Source organism: Astatotilapia calliptera, chromosome 17 (assembly GCF_964374335.1).
Source record: "Astatotilapia calliptera chromosome 17, fAstCal68.1, whole genome shotgun sequence".
In the NCBI taxonomy this organism is placed as follows: domain Eukaryota; kingdom Metazoa; phylum Chordata; class Actinopteri; order Cichliformes; family Cichlidae; genus Astatotilapia; species Astatotilapia calliptera.
This window is the reverse complement of record NC_137438.1, coordinates 38,672,132-38,699,997: the sequence shown is the minus strand read 5'-3', so window position 1 is coordinate 38,699,997 and position 27,866 is coordinate 38,672,132. Positions and strand designations below refer to the sequence as shown.

Sequence of the window (27,866 nt, the reverse complement as noted above, 5' to 3'; positions counted from 1 at the left end):
TGAGCTCGTTTCACTCCTCACCGTGTACTCCTCACATTCATCTCCTACGTGCGTAAATCACTCCGTGTCTCTGCGAACAATGTGCACGTGACGGAGGCAGAGAAACCTCAGACTTGTGCGTGATTCAGTTTGGAGCAAAGGCCCGTTTGGACTGGTTTCTGGGTTAATGTTACTGTAACTGAAGTTTTAGCCACATAAAATCTTAACACTTGCATGCAAAGATAAAACAAAGTTACTGTCTGGATTAGACTTCGCATAATGGAAGAATGAATTCACTGCAACAGAACTTCTGAAAGAGGCCCGGCCGTCTTCAAAACAATCTTTGAAATTAGGTCACATACCAGTAATACAAATAAATACATGAATGAATGTTCCAGTCACACAGTTCTCATTCCAGTCTTTGTTTTTAGACGGTAACAGCAGCGTAGACACAGAATTTGATTAGCTCTTTCTGCTGTCGTTCCAACGATTCAGCGTGGTCTCTGCTGTAACCGTCCAGCCTTTATGGGGCAGAGTCATCGTTTTGTGCGTTGCTTTTCTTTTCTATCCGGTCGTTCAGTCTGACGTCACTAGCCGTGTCTGGGCCTAAACTCCGCTGCAGGTCCATATATCAAACGATCACTATGGCATTACTGAGAGTTGAAAAACTGTCTAAAGTCTTTCATCTTTAATAAAATTATCAGCGTTCTGCTCTACCAGGTGTAACAATTGAGTTTAACATCCAGGCATCCATGAAAACGGAATTTATGACATTTAACGGAGTTAGAAGTTAGCAGGGAGTTAGCTCGCTAGCTTCTATCTAAATACAATATAGCATGTCCTGACTGCCGGGTTTTGGAAACAAATTCAAACGTACAGCTCTGCTATCACTTCCAGCATAAATGAAGACAGAAAACTAAACAGCAGTGACGTTTGTAGGGTTACTGAAGTTTGGCTAGCTGGTATATAATGATGTGCTACGTGACCGCTAGCGACACAGCTATGTTAGCATAATATAAACAAGCTAACTTTTTTTCCACTCGATAAAAGTTACCGTGAGTGTTCTCGGTGGTCAGGAACAAATGTAATCGCATGGCAGGATGCTGTAAAAGGACCAAACTTCAGCCAGGAGAACAACTGAGATAATCCATCCACAATACGAGGTTAGTCGTTCATATACTGCTGCATGGGCTGGGCTGTAGTTACATCCTAAGGTTTTAAAAACTGAGCTTAAATAAATGATTAGCGGTAATAAAAGCCGAGGGAGGTCAACAGTGATCACTGACTGTTTTAGGAGCTTTTTGAGATCAAATAGAAGAAAATACAAAACATTAAACATGTTAACAACACAAAAGCCATATTAAACGCAGACTACTTTAGACCCGGAAGTAGGATTCGTCGCGTCATCACTTAACGACCGGATTGTAAATCTCACAGAAATGTGTATAATGTGGGGAGGAATGTATAAGCAGGGGGGATTAGAGCCAGCAAGCTACAAAAATGGGGCCTAGCACTCAAACACGTACACGCTGTGTGGCCCAGTCAAAGCACCTTTGTTATGTTTTGTGGTTGTAAATGACTTTCAGTTTAAATGCAGGTAGAAGAGCCACAAGTCACACTGTTGCACTGAGCTGTACTCACATGCTGTGAAACAATAGGACCCCCGACCCTGCAAAAAATGCAAATCTAATGTTTACTTCCAGTGTGTTGCTACTTCCAATAATGTCTCATTTCATAGATTATTCCAGACTGGATTTGAACCTTCGCCACACAAATTCTGTTTACTAAAGTGAGAAACATTAAACACAGATAAAGAGACGCGCTTGCTATTTTGTTAGCAAGTGTAACAGCTGCATTCTTCTTTCCACCGACAGCCGCGCACGCGAAAGCGCTGTTTCGCCATCTCCACCGCTGTGTTAGGGGAAGGCAGCAAATATAAAAGCTGGTAGCTTTGGCACGAGAGACATGGACGATTACAACACATCAGAATATTTAATCTGTGAATCAACATCCTAAATATGTCACAGTGCTGCTTCTGGAGGGTCACAACCACATAAAAAAGGAACCAGCACGTTTTACCAGCACTGCGTCCCTGAGCAATGAATTTACCAGCTTTGTCTCCAATATAACAGGATGGCTAGAGGTTTATTTTACCCTCCTATCCTTAATATCAAACAGCCGCAGGGTAAGGAAATGTCATCTACTGAAATATTACTCACATTCTGAGTCCCAGTAAATCAGATAAATGTTTGCTAATGAAATACATAGCCATGATGTCATTTTGTCACTTCTCAGAACCCAGCTTAGAGAAATGTTTTGATCAAGAAATGTATCGAGGTTATGCAAGAAGGCCCCGAAACCACAAACTCCACCACCGCTCTTCGTCCTCCCCTTGACTTTTCAGATTTCTTGTCAATGACATTTCTGTGAATGTCAAGCCAAACTTGAGTTTGTAAGACCTCCAAATGCGGCGCTACCCCCCCACCTCAATGTACCATCTCTGGTCTTTGTTAGGAAGTGTTGTGTAACCGCACGGAGGGTTTCAGATCAACTCACTTTCTGGTAAAGCAGGAGATGAAGAAAGAGAGTGCCTCAGTCTCTCTCTTGCTTTTTTTCAGCCATTTACAAATCCGGCGCTGCTGCCAGTTGACCAGCGTCAAAGTTTGGCTTCTCTTTAAGTGCGTGTGTGGTCTGTTTACGCTGGTTCACTAGAAATGTGGGACGTCACCCTTCGAAACCTGAATGTTTACACGGTGAATTCTTGGTCAACGAAAAGCAGAAATTAGGATGGACTGAGCAGGTGTGGGGAGGGCTGGTCCTCAACTGACCCCTTTAGTCAGAGTCGGTTTTGTGTCCCAGCGTGTGTCAGTGCTTGCTCACAATTAAGCTAACAGTCTTCCACATAGATGCTGGCTGCTGATAATGCGCTGCAGCTGACATGCCCTGCTGCATCTACCTTTGCATCACGGGCAAACTATCTCTATGCCCATGGGAGGATGACAGATGCAGCTGTCGCTCACACACAGGCACAAACACAAACAGCTTTAACAGCTCCTGTCTGATGTCCTGTGGGCACAATGGTCCTTAAATAACCTCATTTGAGTGTGTGTGTGTGTGTGTTTGTGAAGAAATCTCCCATAAAATGTGGAGTAAATAAACCAACAAAATGTTATTCTTGTGGAGGAGGTGAGTGAATTTAAATTGATTTTATGGGGAAATCTGAAAAATTATGCTCTGAAATGCTAATAATCAAATAAAAGACAGATCTAAGAATTATAAAACATTTTGGAACCGGCGCTAAAATGCACGTGAAACAGGGAAAGGAAAAACAATCATTGAATTATGGATTGACACAGTAAGAGGAATGCTGGTAACATTAAAAAACAGCCCATGTGTTCTTTATTTGGATTTTATTTTCTGTTCCTTTTATTTCTCTTTATTTCATTCACTCTTGCCCTTTTCCTGCATTTTCTCGATTTTAATGTTACCTCGGGCTGCTGATTTCGCTGGATTTAGTGAAAAACAACTAAAAACTTTTCAATATTAAATTGAAACCGAGACAGAGAGTGCTGACCTCAACCCCCCCCCCCCCCAACCTTTCCTGCCGGCTCCGCTTCTCTCAGATGGAAAGTACTTGTTTGTATGGCAGTGTGTGCGGTAACAAGACATCTTAGCCATCAAGTGTGCGTGTGTCACTGTGTTTGTGTGGCTGGACTGTACATATGTATTTTCCTGCCTGCCCCTGTGGGACAAACTGTAGGTCTGAGCACTGATCAGAAAGGTCCTTGTGTCGGGTGGAGGCGGTGGAAATCCCCTCTTGTATCGTTGTGTGTGTGTGTGTGTGTGTGTGTGTGTGTGTGTGTGTGTGTGTGTGTGTGTGTGTGTGTGTGTGTGTGTGTGTGTGTGTGTTTGGAGTGCTGTTTCCCTCAGTCCACCCAAGGCCATAACTGGAGTACTTACTAATATATAGTGAGTGCACATGCCTCTACTCTTAATGTGTTTTCATTATCACCAGTTTTTCTCACCAATACTTTTTACCCATTATGACAAATCATATTTTAACCTTATACCAACACGTTTGTGATTTACTGCTTGTGTCTCATCCATCTAATTAGACCTGACTATAGGTGTAGACCTAAGATCCAGGTTCAAACTGACCTTTTTTTTTCTTTCTCATTATATCCTATATACTTATATTTACAGTGTTTAATACGTCTATTAGACCACCAAAATTAAAAGCATTGGTAATTAACCAAATTATATTTAATGTTTGTCTAATGGTTAGTCCACCAATGTGTACAGGCTGTTTAATTGAAATGATATTTGAAATGTAAAAAAAGTTGAAGTTTACAAAAAACAACAAACAAACCCTGAAAAACATAATAAGGCTTATTATTATTTGTATGTTGCACTTAATTACTTCTTGATTAATTTCTGACTTTTTTTTCCTTCCATATGTTCAGGAGAGAGAAATAAGGAGATGGATGAATGGATGATGGAGCGGTAGATGGATAAATGGATGGGTGGATGGATGGTTGGATGGATGGATGATGATGAATCAGTAGATGATGGATAGATGATGGCTGGGTAGACGGATGTATGTGTGGATGGATGGATAAATGATGGACGGATAGATGATGGATGGATGGGTAGAGGGATGGATGGATGATGGCTGGGTAGATGGATGGATAAATGGATGGATGGATGATGATGGCTGGGTAGATGATGGATGGATCGGTAGATGGATGAATGATGGAACTTTTCATATGAATTTAAAATAGGCAAAGCCAAATAGGAAGTGAAGTCATATTGCGGAAGCTGTGAACTTGTCTTGTTTTATGGTCGACTAGTCTTATTTATTAGCTCGATTTCTATCTGAAGTAAAGTATTCTAAGCATCGGTGCTTATTTTTGATAGCTGTTGGAGCAATTTAAATATTTTTGACATAAAACTTAGAACCCGAGCCAAATATTTTAGTTCTTAGCAAATAAATCTTTAACAGGTGGTTAACTGGGTCCTTTGCTGGAGGAAAGACTGGTGATTTTGGCCTTGTTTTCCAGCAGGCCAGGGATCAAAGTAAAACCGTTATACAAGTGTTACAGTTCTGTGGCTCTGGCACCTGCCTCAAAACTTGGATTTAATACATGGAGACCTGCAGGTATTTGGCCTTATGGCTGGCTTTAGGGCCTGACTTGCTGAACTAGATCTTGAGACCCAGTTTTGTGTGTTTTGAAATCACGTCCTGAAAGTGATTTTTAGATCAATCCAGCCATGGCTGTTTCTCTCTGATGCAGCTTCATTTTCACTCATCATTACTGCTACGACTTTGGACAAATGTTGAAATACCAGTCGAAAAACTTCTACTGTGGTTCTTGCTTTCTGAGCAGAGTTTAAAAGGTCAAAAGAAAAGACCGTTCCAGGGAAAGGGACCTTTCTACGCTCTTCAAAAACACAAACCACCTCAAAGATGTTGGAAATACTGGAGAGCAACATCTCAAATAAGTGTAAACCGTTTCAAGATCAGGCAGTTGTGGCATTAAACTAAACACACACACACAAACACACACACTCCCTCTTTTTCTTTCACTGCCCTCATCAGAGTGAGGGAAGGCTGTGGGCAAAGTGCCAGGTGCCTCTCATGTTTGGGAGAGCAAACAGGCTCGTGTCTTTGATGGCGAGGAGATCAGAGCGGGGGACGCATTCTACGTGGCCGCGCTAAGGTCGCCGCAGTGCACACCCTGCTGCCATGTTGTGCTCTGCAGCTAGGCGACCCGGAGTATACACAGTGAGTGGGAGAAGAGTGTGTTTGTGTGTGTGTGTTGGTTCAACTCCACCAACCAACTCATCGCACACTCGCCTTTGCTTTCCAAGACACACTCACTCCAACTCTGACGTACAGTTTGCAGTTGTCTGAAAAATGGTTAAACCACAGGAACAGGGTCGGAGCAGTGACTCCCAGGCCAAGCAGGAATCTCTCAGCAGTGGTGACAGCACAAACCTTGCCTTGACTTTCTCTGTCTGTCATCATAATCCCTCTCTGGACCAACTTCATGTGTGCTTTGTAGATGTTTTTGTTCTTTACTCAAGATTTCTTTTATTATAATCCTTCTGCTTTATTTGACCAACATATTTAAAAAGAAAAGAAATAAAAACAACCTAAATGGTAACAGCACAACAGCATTAGAAATGTCACTGCATTTCTGGTAAACGTAACGCCAGTGCCAGTTCCTGTCATTTTATATCTAGGGCGCATTTTCTGACTGCTGTGGTTGGACCTTCAGCCTTCTTCTTACGTCCTAGAAAGCAACAGTGACACATGTTTTGCAGCAGTTGTTATCATTTTTTTTTATGACTAAATGAGTGATTAAAAACATCCTGCGTCAGAAATGATGGGCTCATCACGAAGACGTGTCCGATGCCACCGTCTGTTGTCGATGATCAAAAATAAAATAATTAGTGTGATTAAATATTTCTTAATCGGTGGCAACTTTACCAGTTAAGTCAATGCATGTTTTTAATGGTACAACATGTGCGCCTCTGCATGTGTGTTTAGGTTTCGAGGTGTCTGTTTCCTGTGAGATGGGGTAAAGTTTGTTTGTGAGGTGGGGGTATCTAGTTTCCTGTAATAGGGCGGTTGACTTTATGTAAATAAGCTGAGGGCCTCACATTGGGAGATGACGTTTGGGGGGTTGGGGACTCACACAGACAAGTCGAGTGTGTGACAGAACGAGGTCAGGTCCTGGCTTTCTCTCGATTCCACTGACAGCTGCGAGTCCCAGCAGCTAAAAAACCTCCTCATGACGAAGGGGCGCTACAACCGTGTCCCACCTCTAGCAGTCCCCCCTCCTCAGCAGCAGGAACCCTGAGCGAGACCCGTGGGTGGACGGTCCCTGGGAGTGGCTGGGCAGCGTTCGGGCTCCATGTGCTCTGTCTGTTCTGACTGCGTGTCTCTGTGTGCCGGCTGTTTGTTGACAGATGACGCGTACCAGAAACTGGCCATGGAGACAATGGAGGAGTTGGAGTGGTGTTTGGACCAGCTGGAGACCATCCAGACCTACCGCTCTGTCAGCGACATGGCCTCCACCAAGGTATGAGAGGCTGCACCTTTCACTGTTTGCTGTTATTGTGTTTCATCATAATGGGGGCAGTTTTGTGCCATCACACTTGTATTTCGAGCAGATAAATCCAAGTCCATGTGTTGCAAGTGTTTATACAAAAAAAGGGCTCCGCTTTTTAGGGGAGCTCTCAAATCTGACTAGCAAGGGAATCTGCAGGAAGCATTAATCCTTCAGCATAATAAACACATGAAGGGCGGTATACAAAATCCAAAGATGCTACTGCTGAACTTAGCATGACCCATCAAAGTAAACAGCGTTAAAAGTTTGAACATAAACAGAACAGTAATGAGGAGGAGATTGGTTTGGCAGAGGGGGCTGAGATGAGTGCTGATTGGATTAAAAGGCCACCAGCTCACTTATATGTCCTATTTATCATCAGATTTGTTTTCCTGAGCAAACATAAAACTCTCCTTGTTGAAAAGATGGTCTAACAAGCAGGTGTGTGTTTTTTCTTGACCGGCTGTGGCTCTCTTTCCATCTTAGCTGACTAACTTTTCCACTGTCCGCTGATTATTCTGTTTCTTCTGTGTCACCGATTGCGTGTCATGTGCAGTGAAGTTCAATGCCTGGTTTTTATGTGAAGAGACAGGAAGTTGAAACAATGGTACTGAACCACATTCAGCTTAATAATCACTTGTTGTATTGCGCTTCCTGTGCTCGTGTCACTGGATTCTCGACATGATATCTAAGAATTATTAGGTGGCATCCATGACTGTGTGAGTCATGGTAAGTTTGCTCACTTACAAAGAAATGGCTGTATCATTTTCATGGAAAGAGACAGACATACAAGCAAAACATGACTTACTATTTGGTGGTGGACGAACCCTTGTTGGGGTAAGACGTTTCTTTTTGTTGGTCACCAAGTTTGCAAAGATTTCACGAGGGGTTTTGGCCCACTCCTCTTTACAGAAACTCTCTGAATCCTTTAGGTGTTGTGGCTGCCGTTTGGCAACTCAAAGCTTCAGCTTCCTCCACAGATTTTCTAAAAGACTGAGGTCTGAGGCTAGGCCACTCCATGACCTTAATGTGCTTCTTCCTTTCCACTCCTTTGTTAGCACACCCCGTGTGGCAAGATACTGAAAGGAGCTCCAGATTGAGCAGTTTGGTCATTTTATACTTCTTCCATTTCTGAATAATGAAAGCTCATCAAACGTTTTGTACCTCAGTTCCAGTCTTGAGCATATCTAAGGCTTTGCCTCTGACCATGTCCTTGGTGGTGGCGAGGTTCGAATGGAAGAAACTGGTTCTGGTTCTATAAACATGCGTTGAGATGAATGATTGATCCTAATCTGTACACATGGGCACGCAGCCAATCTGTGGGAGTCCGAATCCTAGCTGGGTGGTAGGGGATAAAATATTTATTTCACTCACTAACATGCAAATCAATTTAAAACTTTTATGTAATGTATTTTCTCTGGATTTTTGGTTGATATTTTTTGCTTCTCTCCATTAAAACGATACTACCATAAAAATTAGAGACTGTTCATTTCTTTGGAAACTTACAAATTCAGCAGGGGATCAAAAAATTATTACTCGGTCTATAATTTATTTCTCTGTCATTAGAATCTCTGCTGCTATTACCTTAAGGGCTGTAATACAAAACACATGGTCTCATAATTGCCTCCTTTTGGCCTTTGCATTCAGATGATGTCATGGATATCAAAGCACGGTTTCCCCGTTACGACAAGGTTTTACATCTATTCAGTTTTGTACTTTAAGAATTCATCATTCAGAGAAAATGATCAGACCTCGCCTGCGGCTTGAAGTATCCAGTCAGTCCACAGATGTCTGTTTTTAAAATGGTTGTCGATAGAGATAATGTGGTTGGCCGCCGGACACCAAAGTAAATATGTCTGTGGGATTTAAAGGTAGGAAGAGTTCATGAGTCACTGGATATATGGCCATCACTGTTAGAGATCTAAACTGGGCAGTTTTATACCGTAGACTGCCACAGAGATCGGCCACTTGGAGGAAGCTAGATATTTACATTTTTTGGTCTTTTGTTTAAGTCCAAACCACAGAAAGCTGCTGTGTGTGCGATGAGTGTAACTTAGCCTGAAAAACCCTGTCATGTAAACATGTGAATCAAGAGGAAAGCTTATTATTTCTCATGAAAACTGGACAACAGGATGCGAGTGATCCAGCAGTGGGTCAAACACAATGAACTAGAGAGGAAGACAAAGAACGTGTGTGTGTGTGTGTGTGTGTGTGTGTGTGTGTGTGTATGTGTGTGTGTGTGTGTTTGTGTGTGTGTTTAAGGGATCCTCGCAGACCCCTGGGCAGAGTTACTCTCTCTTCCTGTCTCCTTCCTGATCTCCTGCTGCTCTCTCTATATGACAATAGCCATCCCAACATACCCATTTGGACGGTTAATGGCCGTGTTTATTTATCCTATTGCTGCCGTCACACATCCAGCACTGACAGTAAGCAGGAGCGGTTTCACTTAGGTTGACAGAATCACTGCAGAACTACTGGAACAACTATTCAAACAGTCATTTAGACATGAAAGCAGGGGTGACAGACCAAACACAGAAGACAGGCAGAGTGCAGAGGAAGTCGGAGCATCCATGCTTGTACAAACGTTCTTTAAAGAAGCTGTTGGTTTGCATCACTCCTCAGCTGCGTTTCAGTTTAGCCTGAAATCAAGACTGTAACTGTAGGACTTTTGCAATCGTAGAAAACTTTTTTTGGATCGAGACGAACGTTATCTGTAGGTGATGATTGAATACAGGAACTTCACCAACTTGAAAGATTCCCAAATATCCCAATAAGGGAAAAACGAAGGAATGGTTTTGCGCTGCTTTTTCCAGAAAACATTACACCTACCCCTCGGTCTGCCAAGATCATCAGACTGTAACACAATGGAAAGCTGACAGCACTTCCACTTGAGCAGATGGATGTAAACTGACAGGTGTGGCCATTTATCGTTGGTCAAACGAAAGAAAAGTAGCTCTCTAAATTGTACTTTCTTATTTTTAATCAGTTCATACTGAACTGTATTTCTTCTTTAAATGTGGAGTCTCCGCTGCGGTCCACAGCGCAGCGTATCAAGTGGCACAATGTGCTTATTATGCATTATGACCCTCTCTCACAGATGTGACTTTGGCAAGTGGGTGAATGTGCCCCGACACGTAACCGTATGTGCACAAGATGCTGATAAGGAGTCGCCCATCGAACATGTGCCGCATGTATACATGCCTGTGTCTACGTGAGTGTGCGTGCAGCTGGGTGTCCGTACCCACAGTAGGCTAATCCCCTCATATCTCGGCAGTCTTGTTTTTACAGTAAACTAAAACATTGCACAACTGCAGACCCTTTGTCAACTTGGCCGTTACACCCAACGCGGCTTTGTTAGCAAGAACATACCGATCGGCTCATATGACCCCCGCAACTTCCTATTGTATTTAGGATGGTGGAAAAACTGTTATCCAAGCTGTGGCAGAGTATGAAACATGAGCACAGGGGAGGTGAAACGCAAGAAGATGCGATCGTACCTCCAAGGTGAAGTGCAGGCAGGGGCTGATGCTGAGCACTTACAGTACGTGACTGTCCCCTCTGTTATGTATGGTTGACATAGACGGGTCAAAGTCTGTTGTGAGTTGGAATATGCTCCTTCCAGCACTGCAGACTCTCTGTTGTGTGAAAATACAGCTTAAGCATCTAATGTCTGCTTGATTATAATCAGTTCTTTTTGTCAATATGGGGCTCAAGATCATTTAACAGAGTTACTCACAGATTTAAAAGAAAACTTAAAAAGAAAATCAGATTTAGTAAACTTGAAAAAAGATGAAACAACTGTTTTTTTTAATCATGCGGATTTCACTGAACTTTGGGAAGTGAAGAGAAGATAAAGATTTTATCCCAATTCTGCATGAGCCAAAATTATAATTGAAATGGAAGTTTATAATTGACTGCACTCATTTGCGAAACGTGATGAATTTGCTACCAAAAAAGAAACAACTGGTTCCTGCTTTGAAAAGGTGAAAAGCTGCTGCTTTTGTCTAGTTCATATACCGTATTTTCCGCACTATAAGGCGCACTTACAATCCTTTAATTTTCACAAAAATCAACAGTGCGCCTTATGTATGAATTCTGGTTGTGCTTACTGACCTCGAACTGATTTTATGTGCTACACGGTGCACAGAAATCTGTCAAAACATGTTTTACTACAACTTTGGTAGCTACGAAGCTGCACCAGATTGTCGGTGCATTACGGCTACCATAGTCAGGAGCCTCGCGGAGGAATCTGGGTCCTAAACTCCATCCGTTCAGGTCCCAAAGTCAATCGAACACTGCAGCATCACTGAGAGTTAAAACTGTCTAAATTCTTTCATCTTTAATAAAATGATCAGCGTTGCTGTTTTACCAGGTGTAACAATTAAGTTTAACATCCAGGCATCCATGAAAACAGAATTTATTACATTCAACGGAGTTAGAAGTTAGCAGGAAGTTAGCTCGCTAGCTTCCACCTAAACATGATATAGCATGTTCTGACTGAGAGATTTCTGAAAAAATCAAACGTACAGCTCTGCTATCACTTCCAACATAAATGAAGACAGAAAACTAAACAGCAGTGGCGTTTGTAGGGTTACTGAAGCTGGACTAGCTGGTATATAATGATGTGCTACGTGATCGCTAGTGACACAGCTATGTTAGCATAGCATAAACACAGTGAAGCTGGAGGATGAACGCTAACTTTTTTCCACTTGATAAAAGTTAACATGAGGGTTCCTGATGGTTAGGGACAAATGCAATCGCATGGCAGGATGCTGTAAACGGACCAAACTTCAGTCAGGAGAACAACTGAGATAATCCATCCACAATACGAGGTTAGTCATTCATATACTGCAACAACATGGGAATAGAGCAGCTGCAGAGAATTCAGCATCAATGAATCAATGCTACGGAAGAGGAGGAAGCAAGAAGAATGAGCTGAGTAAAGTTTGACTTATCTGACTGTTTTGTTTCACTTAATGCGCCTTATGGTCTGAAAAATACGGTATGTGCATTAATTCATTAAGTGTTTTCTTGGTTATCAAAGAAAGCTCAAGGAAAAATGAATCCCTATCCCTGAGCCTGAGATGATGACATCATCATCCCCCCAATACAAAATCCACAAACACCAAGCAGCAAATTACTGCGTCTTAGAATGAATAATGAAACCATGAAGAAATCTGATGGAGACGAGCACGTGTAAAGGGCTTTTTAAAGAGCCGGTCACCCGAGTAGATTTAACAGTGACAGCAAAGCTTCGGAGATGTGACTGCCAGCTGCAAGAGCGCTGAGCAGCAAGCAAGAGGAGCAGGGGGGGGAAAAGGCTAGAGGCGGGACTACCCCAAGAGGGAGTGTGTATGTAGCAGAGGTCTAACACAGTCATTGCTCCACAGACACAGGGTGTGAGGTAGAGCCTGATCAGACCTCGCAGTCCCGAGTGAGTCACTAGAGCTGTGGCGTTTCCCAGCGTCAGAGAGCAGAGGCTTGGTCCTTTTACTCATGCTGTAGTCAGACTGAGACTGAGACACTTTAACGGACGGCAGCCCCACTCTACCCTGCACTTTACACACAGCAACATGGGCGCCTGTTGCTTTGACAAGAAAGAGAGGAAATTAGGGAAGCTGAACGGTTGGAGGAAGGTGAGTTTTGTTATTTTTATAATTTTATGCTGGTAGACACAGTTTGTAATCATTCGCCATTCGGTGAGATTTCCTGCCTTGCTTGGACTTAAAAGAACAGATGTTTTGTGGCTTGCTCAAGCTTTTTCTTGCACTGAATGCTATTGGATATATATATATATTTTAATATATTACATACACATTGCTTTTTCATACACATTGTGTACTTATATGCCCTTTGATCCTGGTGGAGTTTGGAGCGAATTTTAGCAGCATTTTATTTCAAGTCTGCACATGATTTCACTTTGGAAGCATGTTGGGAGTATTTATTGCCGCTTCAATTTACTGAAAAGTTTGTCCTTTGAATATTAATTTTCAACTCATGGTGGTCAAACCTGCCTTCTGCATTTGCCTCGGGGGTCTTTTATGCTTCCTTTGCTGCGTATTCCCAAATTGTTTCTGTCTGTGGAACTAGATAACCTTTACTCCCAGAGAATCAAACTCATGAGAGATTTATGGTGCTTCCAGATAATTAAGCGCAGATGTCGTTTTGTTCTTCCTGGCCAAATGCCAAAGCGATTTCTTTAGTTTGTAAGTGACCTATAAGTGACAATAACCAGTATTCACTGTAACTGCATAGTTACTGCTTATAAAAAGTTCAGCTTTGTCTGCTTTTAATGTCTCCAACTGCCTAAAATGAGGGAAGGAGCCACAGATTTAAATCACAGGAGGTCCAGCGGATGGAAAGGAGTGTATCTTAGCTGGGTACCAAAGACTTTTTTTGACATAGGCCAAAACACTCAGGTTGTCTGACGAGAGAAGTAGTGGTGAAGTGCTCGTAGCTTGGGTGCACAGTGTCGAGAACACATTTCTGCAATTCTTTATTTTGCCAGAAGTTAGGAGGAGAATTTAGAACAGACGATTTGAGCATTTCCTGGTTTTTTTTGCAGCGTGGTCTTTAACAGAGGGTTGCTTTCTGCTTTCGAAGCAGCCCCGACTCGAGCTGAGCATTGCAGCCTCGAGCCTAAAAATAGTGAAGCAAACTACATCTGAGGCTGTGATCACCAGGAGCGATTAGAATCAATCAGTCGGCTTAAAAGCGATTCTCCTTCCCATCCTTTTTTGCTCTCGAAACCTTCATTTTTTCCCCCCTCTATATTTTACTGTACGGGACCACAGATGCATGAATACACTCCATCTCTCACACACACACACGCACACACAAGCATAAGCGAGTGAGTCAGAGGAAGTGAGAGGTAGTCAGGCCGTCTCTCAGAATTGTCTGTATCTCTAACCAACATACGCACAGTTCATACGTAGGTAAGTTTCCTGATCTTCTCCGAGTTATGTCACTACCCCTCCGCGCCGCTGTGCCGATTTTACAATCTGGCGTCACACGTTTGCTAAACTGAGGAGGTGATTAACCGCAAACGCTGCACGTTTGCTGGTAAAGGAGATGGTTGCACGAGTTATAATCAGCAACGCTGCATGCATGCTGTGAATATGAGACTGTTGAGAAGCATAAAAATCACGATAATAAATAAAACTTGCAGCTCCTTGCAAATCCTGAGTGACTTAAATCAAGAAATTGATTACTTTTAAAGTGTGTTTCGCACCTTCACAGAGGTGCAAAGATATTTACAGATTTAGCCATAAGTTGTAAATACCAGTACAGACTGGGAGCCCAGTACTAAGTCAAGACTGACCAGAATGGGTGTAGTGCACCCACTAGTGGCTCAGAGACACAACTTCAGTCTGAACCACTTCAGGCGCAAATGGGTAACGAGACAAACTGGAAAATTTCAGCTGATTTCAGCAACACCAGAGAGTTCCAGTTCAGTCATCCTCTAAGCTGTGGTGCAAAAAGATCAGAACGATGAGGAGAAACAGTCAGAGAGTAACAGACACGATACCCTGAGGCTGCAGCGCCAGCTCAGATAATGGAAGCACGCTGATGTTGCGTAAGATCAGTCTCGTGTCAGAGGGAGACTCCGTGTCTGCCTTCCGGTCCACCTGTCCGCCTCGCCGCCCTGCACGGCGAGCTGTCCGATGGGATCACGTCTGAACGGAGGGGGCTCTGCACGAATGCCCCTCCCTCCACCTCTCATTGATGTACCACGGGCTCCATTCACCTTCCTTCCCTCTGTCAGAGCACCTCTCTGCTGAATCAACCCACCCACCGAAAGCAGGGAGAGAAGGGGAGGAGTAAGAGGTTAGAAGACAGAGATATGGAGCTTAAAGCGAGAGGAAGACGAGATAAAAGCAAAAATAATGGAAAATTTGTTGAAAAAACTGATTTAGATTATAATAAATGAAAGGAGCTAACTGGTGAAACAAATATAATAAAGATTCCAGTGACGGAGAGATGTATCCACACATCTTTGGATGGGTTAATCTCCCTCCAGTGTCATGATGTCAGTGGGAGATAAGGAGGCTTCCCTCATGAAAGAGCCAACTCCAAACACACACTGGCAGCGACACATTGAAACACACACACTTATAAAACATGTCAGCACTGACTGGGTTTAAATGCAGGTGACGGCGCTCGCAGGCTGCTGCGGAGCGTGTGCGCACTTTTCTCGCAGCTTCTGGGGGAAGCACGGCACTTCGACACTGCATCCTGTTATTTCTGGTTTCTTTATATATTATGCAGTGAGCTATTATATAAAGAGCTGCCTCCTCCTTTTCTGTGTTTTTTCTTCTCCTTGCATCCCACCTCCTCGCTTCTGGTTCTTTCCCTCATTGGCAGGATAATCCGGAAGGAATTCTCTCGGGAAAGCTTTCATCTCCCCCTCATCTTCCCGCACACACACATTAGGGCCGAGAGATTCTCTGGGAACCTCTGTTTACAGTTTCCTGTGGATGTGTTCTGAAGCGTGAGGGAGGCGTCGCAGCTGTCCTCAAGGTTTTCACACATAAGAGCCCAGTCGTGATTGACACGTCTGGTGCTGCTGGTGTTACGCTCCGGTCAGGTGGGCCTGGCCTTGTACACCGCAGCCAGTATCAACACCTGCTCTGAGGACAGCCCATCGATTCTGCCAGCGAAGCAGACAGACAGAGATTGATGACTGTGTTGGCTAGTGGAAGCCGAGAGAGAAATTGACATGTAAGCGGTGGAGAGTGAGGGATAGATGAAGCAGAGCGAGGGAATGGTGGTGGAGGCGAGGAGGAGGAGGCGATTTTCAGCCTGTGCATCAGTGGATGCGAGCAGGGGCGATGTGTGTGGTGAGTCCTCGTGACAGCTCAGCAGCTACTGCACATGTCTGCCTGGGAAGCAATAGGGGAAGCCTCTCTCCTTCGCCTCCCCTCTCCTCATTTAGAAAAAAAAAAACAGCCTGACACTGGCTACCTAGTGCTGTTGCCATGGCGTTGGGGTGTTCTGGTAATTGGCGCACACGCAGTTACAGGCAGCGAGAGAAACCGTGGGCTTCGTGTCACCTAACTTGGGGAAGGAAGGACACAATTATCTTCCTTCTTCTCTAACCGTCTCGCCTCCTGTGTCTTGGCTGTTAAAAATAGCCGTCCACAAACACCCTGTCAGCATCTAATATTATTATGGGGTGCGGATAATGAACAGGCTTATGAGTTCTCCACAATGGCTGCCGTGGCTGCACGTCAGGAGACAACAGAAGACACAAAAGAGGGGGCGGGAGGGGATAATAGAGATAATGGCGATTAGAAATAACATCGCTGTACGTTCATATTCTTCAAAACGTGCTGCAGCATCCCTCTCGCTCTTCCCATTGTTTCACTCGTAGATGGGAGGCGCAGTTTCACAGCTTCATGACATTACAGGGCCTGGGAATGAAGGAGGATGGACATTACTTGCAGTGGTTTTGTAGTTGAGAGAAAAAAGAGAGCGAAAGAGTTCATATTAAATGGATATTAAATATCAATCACTCACACACCCCTTTATAACTTTACATATACACCAATGCCAAGCTGTAGTTTGGGCTCCCCCCTTTCCCCCCCACTTTCTGTCAAATCATGTGTTCTGACTGGAGTGTGTTGCTGGGGCTGGCAGACTACAGCGAGGGCGAGAGGAGGGAGGGAGGGAGGGAGTGCTACAGCAGCGAGAGCAGCAAAGCGAGACAAATCCAGTAGAGGAACCCCCCCTCTAGTCAGATGAACATCACTGCCTCACTCCCGCCTCCTCCTCCTCCCCTCTCCATCGCCGTTTTTCCCCTCCTCCCTTCCTCGCTTCTTCTCCATTATTCATCAGTGCGCAGACAGTCCCCAGCTCACGGCTCCAGCTGCTGCTCCAGCCGATCCATCGAGCCCGCTGGGTCTCCTCGCTTACAGCTCCTTCTTTCACGCACATCCGTCCATCCTCCCAGATTTCCATTCCCAAGCATGGAAACTCAGAGCTGGCCCTTTTCTGCTGCTGAGAGAGAGAGTGAGCCACCATCGAGCTGCTCTCTTAGCTGCTGAGAAGAAGAGAAACCCGAGAGGAGAGAAGAGAGGATTTTTTTTTCCCCCCTGTTTTTGGGTGCTGGAGGAATCCTGATCATCTGCCTCTAATTTGCCCCCATCCTCCCTTTTTGGATTACAGTTCTGGCTTTGTGTAGGAACGAGAAAACGGGGTCCAAAATGCCTGAAGCCAATTACCTGCTGTCGGTGTCTTGGGGTTACATTAAGGTGTGTGGCGCTTATCTACGTAGCTTGTGGGGATACCGCGTTGGCCTCATTATAGCTCTCTGTGCTGTTCTGTCATTAGAAGCTAAAGATCGGTTTGGAACCGATCGGCTGCTTTTGTGGGCACGACGCGTGCACCCAAAGATATTTCCATCATTATTAGAGGGTTGTTGTCGATGGTGGTGGGGGATCCGACGGCTCGGGCTCCATCTTGAGCCCTCTGCAGAGCTGTGTGTCTGTGTGTGCACGCGCATGCAACAGCCTGTCATAAACAGCTGCTGCTGCAGTGTCTGGGTCTCTGTGTACTCTGTGCCTGTTTATCACAAGTGTTTTTTTAAATGTTTGAACCACCGTAGAACTGTTCGCAATGTGCAAATTGCATGAAATTACGTGAAATGTTGGCAACAAGAGGAACGTCTCGAGCTGCGTGCAGATTTTCCTCTTGCATCATTGAAATTTTTGCACACTGATGCAGGGAAAATGGCTAAATGCCCCAAATATGCGACCCAGCGTAATAAAACTGTGAAGTGTTTGCTGCGGGTAATTTGAGGCTTATTAAAAAGTGGCAGCCTACTCACTGTTAACGCTAATAATTATCTGCATCTTAATTCATTTCAGGGAAAACTGTGGAAAAGCACAAATATCAAGTGACATTCTTGACCTGGCAGAATAAAACTGGGCACTTGTAAATTTTCCATGTAACCGTATATATCCTAATGTTTCCCAGATTTCCTCTCCAGTGGAAACTGACGACATTTCTCTCTCTCTCTCTCTTCCCCCTCCTCCTCCTCTTTCTCTCTTGCAGTTCAAGAGAATGTTGAATCGGGAGTTGACGCACCTATCCGAGATGAGTCGGTCTGGGAACCAGGTTTCCGAATTCATCTCCAACACCTTCCTAGGTAAATGGAAGTCTTGTGTACACAAACTCAAAATCACGACCATGTTCATAAGTTAAACAAAAACAGCTACTGGATGTTTATGATCCATCTGAAGCCTCCACAAATCACGTTTATGACTTGTGTGTTTGGTCAGATATGCAACATTACAGCTCACAGAGCTCAATTTCTTTTCTTTCTTTGTGGAGGTTCGGTCTTTTGCATGATGTCGAGCTGTGCAAGTTGCTCTGGCTGGTTTCCTGTGGGGGCGTACCATAAAAAAACTGCGCCATTAAGCTTTGTGTCGACGTTTATGACATCTGACCGTTGAAACAGAACTGAAAAAAGTATTAATATTTAATTTCTCAAAATATTACGAGAATAAAAAAGGGTATCGACTGTAAAGAAGGCTTCGGAGTCTGAACTGGAACTGGATGCTGTCGGCGTGGGCTGCACGTCTGAGAATAGATGCGGACATCTAATTATGAATATTCAGCTTTAAAACCTTTCTGGTTTTGTTCTTGGCACCAAAGCACAAAAAGAAACCGTAATGCAACAAACGGCTCTAGAAACATCAATCAACAACCAATGAAACAAAACAGATTCAAAGTTGATTTTCAGGAAACCTGATAAGTCTACGGAAGAGTGCTCGATGCAGGATGCACAAAGCCAGAGAAATAAAGTAGAAGTAAATGATCTCATCCCAGATATACAGAGGGAGAAAGAAAAAGGCTGATATATTTCAGAGATAATGCTCATAAAGGTAGCCGAGATTATTCAGACACTCTGTTTCCGATCGTTTGCCGTCCCCCGCTGGTATAGCGCTGTCAGTGGATCCCTCGCCCCCGTTTAGAGCGAGACGGGCTTTGAGAAGAAGCAAACGAGCGAGGGAGGGAGAGACCTCACTGCACTGAAGGGAAAAAAATGGAGGTATAGAGGAACCCCCTTTGCTGGCAGGGAGATGAGCTCGGCAGATTGGGTGACTCATCCCCATCTTAATGCATCTTTGTCAGCAGGGACACCTTGTTGTCCCTCTCTCTCTCTGCCGATCCGAGAATCCACTCACCAACGACTTCGATAAGGAAATGAGGATTACCCTGCTGAAGGGGGCTGAAGAAGCAAAGGAGGAAAGAGAAAATATTAATCAGAAGAAAAGGAGTCAGCACAGCAGACCTGGCACGGTCCATAGCTCACCAAAAGGACTGTTTTAATCCTTCCATCCACTAAGATTAACATCGCATCAGTAATGCACTTATTTCTGCATTATCCTATTTTTGTTACTAAAAAAAAAGAGCATCATTCAGTCTCAGGGAAATTAAATTTTGATGCCATAGGCCTGGTAGATCCATCACAAGTCCCATCGTTTTGTGACAGACGACCTCATGCTTGGTAAAACGGTGCTCGTGGAGCACGATTCATCCCCCAGATAAATAAACATCTCAGACTTTTAGCGGGGACTATTTTAATCAAGGATTTCCAATTACGATTGCTTTCGACACAGCAGCTCACGTGTGCCTTTAATTTATTTTTTGGGACCTTTTCCCAGCTGTCCTTGCATCATAAATCTGTCATAACTCCCTTTGGATCAGCCAGCACACCCAACTTTGGGAAAATAGTCGTCTCCCAGGCTCCTCTTCCATCTTCCCCACCGAATCTCTCAGGGAAGAGCTTGTGGAGGAGGGTGAAACGAGTTTGGCTGAAATCTAAGTGAACGTGGGAGGTGACAGAGGATTGGAAAGTGAGAGCGGAAGAAAAACAAGAGACAAAATAGCCGATTGGGATATTTATTTCATCTGCTGATTTGTTTGCATGTTTCGTACCAGCTAAGTTGAGAGAAAAGAGTGAGCTCAGTTTATCCATATTTCAGCTAACAGACACACATATATGTTATATACAGGCAACACGCAAACACTGCACAGCAGTGGTGACAATGACTTGTAATAAATTAGAGAGCAATACATTGCTCCTCCTTTTGTTTCCACGCAGCACATGTCTGAGTGTGCTTAATTGCCCGTTCTCAATTACCAGGCGAGAACTGAAGAGCGATCGAGGCGCGGGGAGAAGAAGGCAGAGAAATGTGAGGGAGAGCATGAGAGTGAAAGTGATTATTTGAATTACGCCTGGTAATTGAATAACCCTCCGCAGGGGAAGGCTGATAGGCCAGCAATGAGCCGAGTCGAGGCTTGATAGACGAGCGCGCGGCGCGCACGCGTGCAGAATAGCCGGTCCCTGCAGGGTCTTATTCGGTTCCTCTGCGACTGCAGTAAACACGGCAGTGTAAGCTCATTACAGGAAAAAATCACTTCTATCATGTTTATTTTTAGCACAGAGACTGGCGTGATGTCAGTGTTTATTTTAATTTTTTTGCCTTCCGATTCGTTTTATTTAGCCGCACAGGCTCGCTGATGTCATCAACTATTGAATCTGATAGAGCTGCAAAAAAACTCCAACAGTTTTGCCCGTGGCGAAGCCTCAGCTTTGAGTGTGTCAACGGGCTGACCTCCGAGAGTCACAGAGCGGGAGATGAGATGTGAGCCACCTGCTGTGAGGCTGGGATGGGGGGGCGGAGGCGCTGCAAGGGGGGTTGAGGGATGTGGATGAATGAGCAGTGGGAGCTGAGAGACATGGATGACAGCGAGCATAAATAAGCAAACGACTGGAGGGACAGATGAATGAATGAGTGAGCGAATCAATAAACCCCCCGAGGAATTAACCTGCCACAGGTGCGTCTATATAGCACACCTGGGTTCTCACATCTCAACCATCATACAAGACATCTTCACTGAACTGCTGAATAAGCCTCTTACCTTCTACTTGACCAAAATCCATCTTTTTTTTTAATCCCCACTCACGTAGACAAACAAAATGAGGTGGAGATCCCATCGCCAACATCCAAGACACGGGAGAAGAAGAAGCAGCAGAAGCAGCAGCTGATGACACAGATTAGCGGGGTCAAGAAGGTCTCCCACGGGCCCTCGCTCTCGAGCAGCAGCATCGCACGCTTCGGGGTCAAGACTGATAAGGAGGAGCTGCTGTCCAAGGAGCTGGAGGACCTCAACAAATGGGGCCTGAACATCTTCTCGGTTTCAGAGTTCTCCAACAACCGACCTCTCACCTGCATCATGTACGCCATCTTCCAGGTAAGGACTCCTCTACTACTTCCTACTACTTAAACGTTACCTGGGTTTCCTTCCTCATGTTTATCCCTGTATCCTTCTCCTAGGAGCGAGACCTTCTAAAGACATTTAAGATCCCGGCAGATACATTTGTGGCCTACATGATGACATTAGAAGATCACTACCATTCAGATGTGGCCTACCACAACAGCCTGCACGCTGCTGACGTAGCACAGTCCACACACATCCTCCTCTCAACTCCAGCCCTGGATGTAAGTCTTTCTGAAAGCGATGTCTTAAAGTCCGACTTGAACTCGAGGTTTGGTAATGCCAATCATTAGCTGGCCTTACAGTAGCTCTCCACTTTGGTTGAGTTCGTCCGTTTTTGAATCAGGAGCCAGAATCTGCTGAAATAAGGGAAAACTAAATTAGGAGGGTGAGCTCTTACATCACCTCGTGTGTCACTTTCCTGGATGGCTAAAGAGCTCCACGTCCTTCCGATGAATCATCTATATTTTCCCTTCTCCTCTTCTGAGAGAATCCCCCCTCTCACACGCCTTATTTGTTCAGATTTTCCGGTGAACACTTTCTAAAAGCTCTATTCAAGCTCGAGTAGCTGGTGAGATGCAGCCATGTCAACATGACCCAATCTGAAGATCCTGATTTACACTTCTAGGCTCTCCCCATCTGTCGTCATAGCAGCCAGCTGGCGGCGTATTATACTGTCACAATGTATCTTCGCAAAAAAGGCAGACAGCCTATTAGCTAGCTTGTTGAGGAAATACTAATTCTCCGTCCTCGTGTGACCTTGGCAGTGTGCCGTTTTTCTTTGAAGGCAGAGTGTGACAGAAACAACTGGATTTCTCCCACATTGCCACTCAGCTGTCAGTGTCAAAGATTATCTGCTCTTTGCTTTCAGCTTCAATCTCAGGACCTTGTTTAACACTGTTCCTTTCTGATTACTTTTACAGGCGGTCTTCACAGATCTCGAGATCCTGGCAGCCATCTTTGCTGCGGCTATCCATGACGTTGATCATCCCGGAGTATCCAACCAGTTTTTAATCAATACCAGTAAGTCTGAAACGCTTAAACAAAAAGTGTCCACTCATATGAGACGAAACAAAGCCATCGGAGCATGTTTAACCATCGGTTTTTAACCACTACGCAGACTCTGAGCTGGCTCTAATGTACAACGACGAGTCTGTGCTGGAGAACCATCATCTGGCTGTGGGATTCAAGCTGCTACAGGAAGACAACTGTGATATCTTCCAGAACCTCACAAAGAAGCAGCGTCAGTCCCTGCGCAAGATGGTTATCGACATGGTAGGAATTCCAGATTCTTGTTTCTTTACAATTATTTCATAGTAAAACTAAAAAAAACAGAAACTTTCCAAAGCCAGATGCTGATCAAGTGTTTTTTCTTCTTTTGTTCAGGTTTTGGCCACTGACATGTCCAAACACATGAGTCTGCTGGCCGATCTGAAGACTATGGTAGAAACGAAAAAGGTGACGAGCTCCGGAGTGCTGCTGCTAGACAATTACACCGACAGGATACAGGTATGTGTGACGTCTGCCTGAGCAGTAATAATGGCACAAGTTTGTGCACGAGGGGCTCAGTCACGTCATCCATCTCTTTTTTGTAGTCTGTGTAGTGACACAGTCTTCAACTCTGTATGACTTCCAGGTGCTGCGTAACATGGTGCACTGTGCCGACTTGAGTAACCCCACTAAGTCCCTGGAGTTGTATCGTCAGTGGACTGATCGGATAATGGAGGAGTTCTTTCACCAAGGAGACAGAGAGAGGGAGCGGGGCATGGAGATCAGTCCGATGTGCGATAAACACACAGCCTCAGTGGAAAAGAGCCAGGTATGCAGAAACTGTATTAGCTATGATGGAGAGAATTCCCAGGAAAGCTTTAAAAGACACTGACTCCTAACACTCGTTTGTTTCTTTCAGGTGGGCTTCATAGACTACATCGTACACCCTCTGTGGGAGACCTGGGCCGACCTGGTCCACCCCGATGCTCAGGACATTCTGGACACGCTGGAGGACAACAGGAACTGGTACCAGAGCATGATTCCCCAAAGTCCCTCTCCGCCCTTCTACGACCAGAGCACACACGGACACAGCGGAGGCACCGGAGGGCCGGGGGGCGGGGAGAAATTTCAATTTGAGCTGACCTTAGAGGAGGAGGACTTGGACGGAATGGAAAAAGACGGCGACGCGGAGGAAGACGAAGAGGAGGAAGAGCTGGATGAGGAGGAGGAGGAGGAGGAGGACAGTCTAGGAGATTCGCGTTCTCCTCCGCTGGACTATTTGGACGGTCAGGAGAATGACGAGGAAGGCATGATCGAGCCCACGACAGCTATAGAGATCGTGACGCACGAGGCTTCGCCCACAGACACATAGGGCTTCCAGCATCAGGTTCACTCGGTGATTTGAAAGGCGGGTGTTTTTTTTGGAAAAAGAGGGGAAATCCTCTTGCTGTCCTTTTTAAAAAGCCCACAGAGGCAAGGGCTTAGTTTTGCCCCGCGCAGTGGCATGTTGCACTTGGGTGTTTGAAGCCAGGCACGGACGGACGGTTTCAGCGAAGCGGCTTCAGAGTTCTCAGGAAATAATTCACGCGAACAATTGAGTCTTGATGGGAAAGCAAGACTGATGGTGGAACTTGAAGGATTTCAGCCAGTTTGGAAAATGGTTACTTTTCTTTTCTGGACTGGCATTAAATGGACATTGACACTACTGAGAGAAGTTTTGTACCTTGAGACTTTTTTACCGATACACGATATGATCTAGAAGTAGCATAGAGTGAGATCTACTGATGGAGACACATTTGTATAGCAAGAGGAAGTGTTTACTTTTTTCCTGTACCATTTGTCAAAGGACTTGTGTGCCTTTTTTACTATTGTCTTTATAATAGTTTTTTATTTATTGAACACTCTAGTATGTCTGTGAAATGTTTTTTTGTTTGTTTGTTTTGTTTTTCTTAACTGAATAGAGCAAATTTTTTTTTGTATATTGAAAAAAGTCTTCCATGTATTGGGCAATAGAGATATCCAAACAAATGTCGACAAACAACTTTTGGACAAATTCATCTAAACGAGAAAACATTTCAGCACAAGTTCCTTCTTTACACGTGGAATTCAAATCCATGGTTCACGCCGCACGTTTAGCTTCTTGCTTTCTGTATCACATGTCAGTCAATGAATGTCACAGTTGCACACAAATACAACACCTCTCATTCTTGTTAAACAGCTTTTCTTTTAGTTTTTAATGGCCTGCAGACCATTGCACTTCCTGCTGTTTCAAACCAACACTCGACTTTTCATGCAAAATGCTAAATTCCTACATGATTCCTGCTGATCTTTCAGTGTAAACTGTTTGAGCTAGACACTTTTGTCTGTTCATTTTTGCAGTTATGTTGCTGTGAAACAGGCGTTACCCACGTTCAAGCCCTCATTGCCAGATAAAATGCGCAGAAACCCGAGCAAACAGGCCCTTACGTCAAGCTGCTAAGATCTGCGATGAAAAGAAATCTGCTCAGGATAAAATGCGCAACAGCGATGAGTCTATTTTTAGCCCACAGGTATGCTACAGTGGTAATAATCCTGTTAGTTGAAATGGGTTCTGACCACAGACCCGTCTGATGTAACACCCCCCTACCCCGGCCTCTTTGCAATCAGGCCCAGACCAGATGATTAAAGGCGCTCTTGCAGCTGCCTGTCTGAAAGGCACTCTTCGACCCTCATCAGCGTCAGTATTCACATGGTTTACAAACCCCTCTAGGCTCCGCGGACACGACCTCAAAACAATCAGGCCAGCTATTTCTTCCTCACGCTAAAAAATCCCTGATGTTCTGCTCCTGCTCATTGACGTCAGTTGAATATTGTCCCTCCCTCTCTGCTGTATCAGGTTTCCAGGACAGTCAGGTTATGAGGATTTGGCACAGCTGGAACTGCTGGATTCAGCATGTAAGGCTATGCCTGTTTCCACAGAAAAAAGAAATTAAAAAAAAATAATAATAGGAATAATTAGGCGCTCTAGTTTAAAACAACCCCCAAAAATGTCTGATGGTTTGAAATGGTTTGCAGGCCATTAGACTTTGGCTCTCGTGGCTTCTGTAATCACGTCTTTTTCTCTTTTTTTTAATTAGTTTACTGATACTCAAAGGTACTTCAGCTGATTTCACATAAGCATGCTTAGTTTTGTGTATGGAGTATGTGAGTAAGTTTCATATGTATGCACAAGCGTTGATGTATGTATGTGTCTGGATGAGGTCTTAGCCTCATAAGGCCTTACCCCCATCACTCCAAACCTTTGTCTCTACTGTTTGTCGCTAGAAGCTCAAGTTGGTCCTTTTGCTGTTTATAACAGTGTATTTATTCTATACTTTAAGCCTGTAAATAAGAAATACTGGTTCAGTGTAAAATCTATTTTAATTTATATGCACTTGCATTACCTGGAAGTGGTGGTGTCTAATGTGTAGAAGACTCTTAATTAGAGCCTTTTTATATATGTATCATATATTGTTTTTATATATATAAATATATATAAATATATCTAAGTATATATTCGCACAATGTTTTGAGTGCCCAACAGAGCAGCAGCTAAAGAGACATATTGTTGTTGTTAGATGGAAACCTTGTATCTACGAAACAGCTTCTTTTTTTAATTTTCACATACAAGTTTAGATACATTTAAATATCATGTCACAGACAAGAACATGGAAATTATTAATATTATGCATGAATATTAAACCAAAAATGTTGTCACTTTGTTTTTCTGTCTTGAATTTCATCTAAATCTGTTTTCCAAATATCAGAGTTCTGCTGAAATAGTCTGAATCCAAGAAAATACAACACATTAAACACATTTTTGACCAACCGCATTTCACTACAAGGTTTTCATCTGACATCAGCAATTTGGTAACCCAGAGGCAACATAGAGGACACGTTAAACTGCGTAGGCTTGGATGTAGGAGTTAGGAACATCTTAGCTTAGTCGGTGCTCGGTTTTAAAGTATGCTAATAGCTTAGCATATTAGCTTAGCTCCCCTCAGTGGCTCGTTACAACCTAAGCTTCTCCATCTGGCGTTTGAATGAAGATTGCTGATATACGAGGCCAGATACAGGTTCGACTGACAAACACAAAGCGATTGTCTCCTTTTACACTTAATGCACTTCATGTAAAAGTAGATCTCATGGGGACGGTATTGTTAGCATGCTACAACACGCCCCGCACTAACATGAAACATTCTGGATTACCAACAAAAATGATCTTATGTAACTGATTGTGCTAAAGTGTTTCTGACCAAACTTGTTAGCAGTTTTGAAATTCAAATTGTCAGTATCAACATTAACTATGTTCAAGCTTCTTCTTTTTTTGGTCCTAGTTGTGTCCAAATGGTTAGCCAGATTTAGCACTATCTGCATGAGAGATGGGTTTGTTTCTTTTATTGTCAATAATATGTTCAAGTCTGCCAGTTGTTGCAGGTGGGTTATTAAATGTTTCACACAATGTATGGTATTATATTGTATATTGTGTTCAAAAATAAATCTGAAATACTTTTTCTATGAAGTGATTAAAAGCAAAGCATGAATATATTCCTACTGTGTCTGCTGTTCTTCTCCCTTTGTGGCCTTGTTATTTTCACCATGGGTGTGAGCAACAAATTGGGTCACAGTCATGCTCCTGGTGGGTTTTCACGCGTTTGTCATGTTTCATTAGTCTGCCTCACAATAGAAGACTGTATTTACAGAGCACCTGGGTCCTGTTCTGTAAAAATAGCCTGTGTATGAAAGTGTACTAAGAATGGCCTAAAATCCCTGCTAGTGGCACCTGGAGGCCTGCGCTGCTCCTGACATTCAAGCTGACTAACAAGGTATGAATTTACACAATAGTGTCCTGTTCTCAATGTCTCACTTGCCTAAAAAAAAAAAAATCAAAGTCAACATCAGTGACAACTTTCTGATGCCAGGTAGTCAGAATAGGTGATCTGGAAGTCTTGGCAATCAAGGAGCAAAGAAACAATCATTCTAACTGGAACACAACTGTGAAGATTTCCTACAAAAATTTTATGATAATCAGACAGCAGATGGTTAAAAAAACAACTACTGCTGCCAATGAGACTGTTTCCAGTGAATGTGCGTAACTCTGTTAACATCCAAAATCTGAATCTATCTAGGATATGATATAATCGTCAGTTGGTGTGACGTCAGTGACTCTGCATTGAGTCCAACAGCTCGTGTGAGGCTAACTTATGTTTGATGAGCCTGGGCAGCTATTCAAGTCCAACAAGAGACATAAAGACAAAGGGGTGAATTAAAAGAGTGCTCCTGTGTACTGGTGTCTGCCCCCAATTAACAGACTTCAACACTTGGTTGTAACTCTATATTTCAAACACATGATGTTGGCATGATTCTTTTCCGTGTTCCCTTTTTCTGATTGCCAAGTGTGGAGTGGCGACACTGCTGAACTTCCAAAGTTAATTCATTTCAGCAGTTTGTCACATGTTTGTGTCACGTGATGTC

The 27,866-nt window shown here is 43.9% G+C and overlaps 1 protein-coding gene across 4 annotated transcripts in view; it reads left to right on the top strand.

Moving 5' to 3' along the window:
• The window catches only part of pde4ba (phosphodiesterase 4B, cAMP-specific a), a 202,275-nt gene extending 175,336 nt beyond the window's left edge, over positions 1-26,939 (top strand). For all 4 annotated transcript variants that reach the window (XM_026146428.2, XM_026146430.2, XM_026146431.2 and 1 more), the window contains 9 exons: positions 6,955-7,067; positions 18,150-18,243; positions 21,076-21,359; positions 21,443-21,607; positions 22,307-22,406; positions 22,504-22,658; positions 22,770-22,892; positions 23,020-23,202; positions 23,293-26,939. In XM_026146428.2, the coding sequence (XP_026002213.1) occupies positions 6,955-7,067; positions 18,150-18,243; positions 21,076-21,359; positions 21,443-21,607; positions 22,307-22,406; positions 22,504-22,658; positions 22,770-22,892; positions 23,020-23,202; positions 23,293-23,745 (1,670 nt within the window). In that variant the 3' untranslated portion in view covers positions 23,746-26,939. The remainder of the gene's footprint in view (positions 1-6,954; positions 7,068-18,149; positions 18,244-21,075; positions 21,360-21,442; positions 21,608-22,306; positions 22,407-22,503; positions 22,659-22,769; positions 22,893-23,019; positions 23,203-23,292) is intronic.
• Positions 26,940-27,866: the final 927 nt, after the last annotated feature.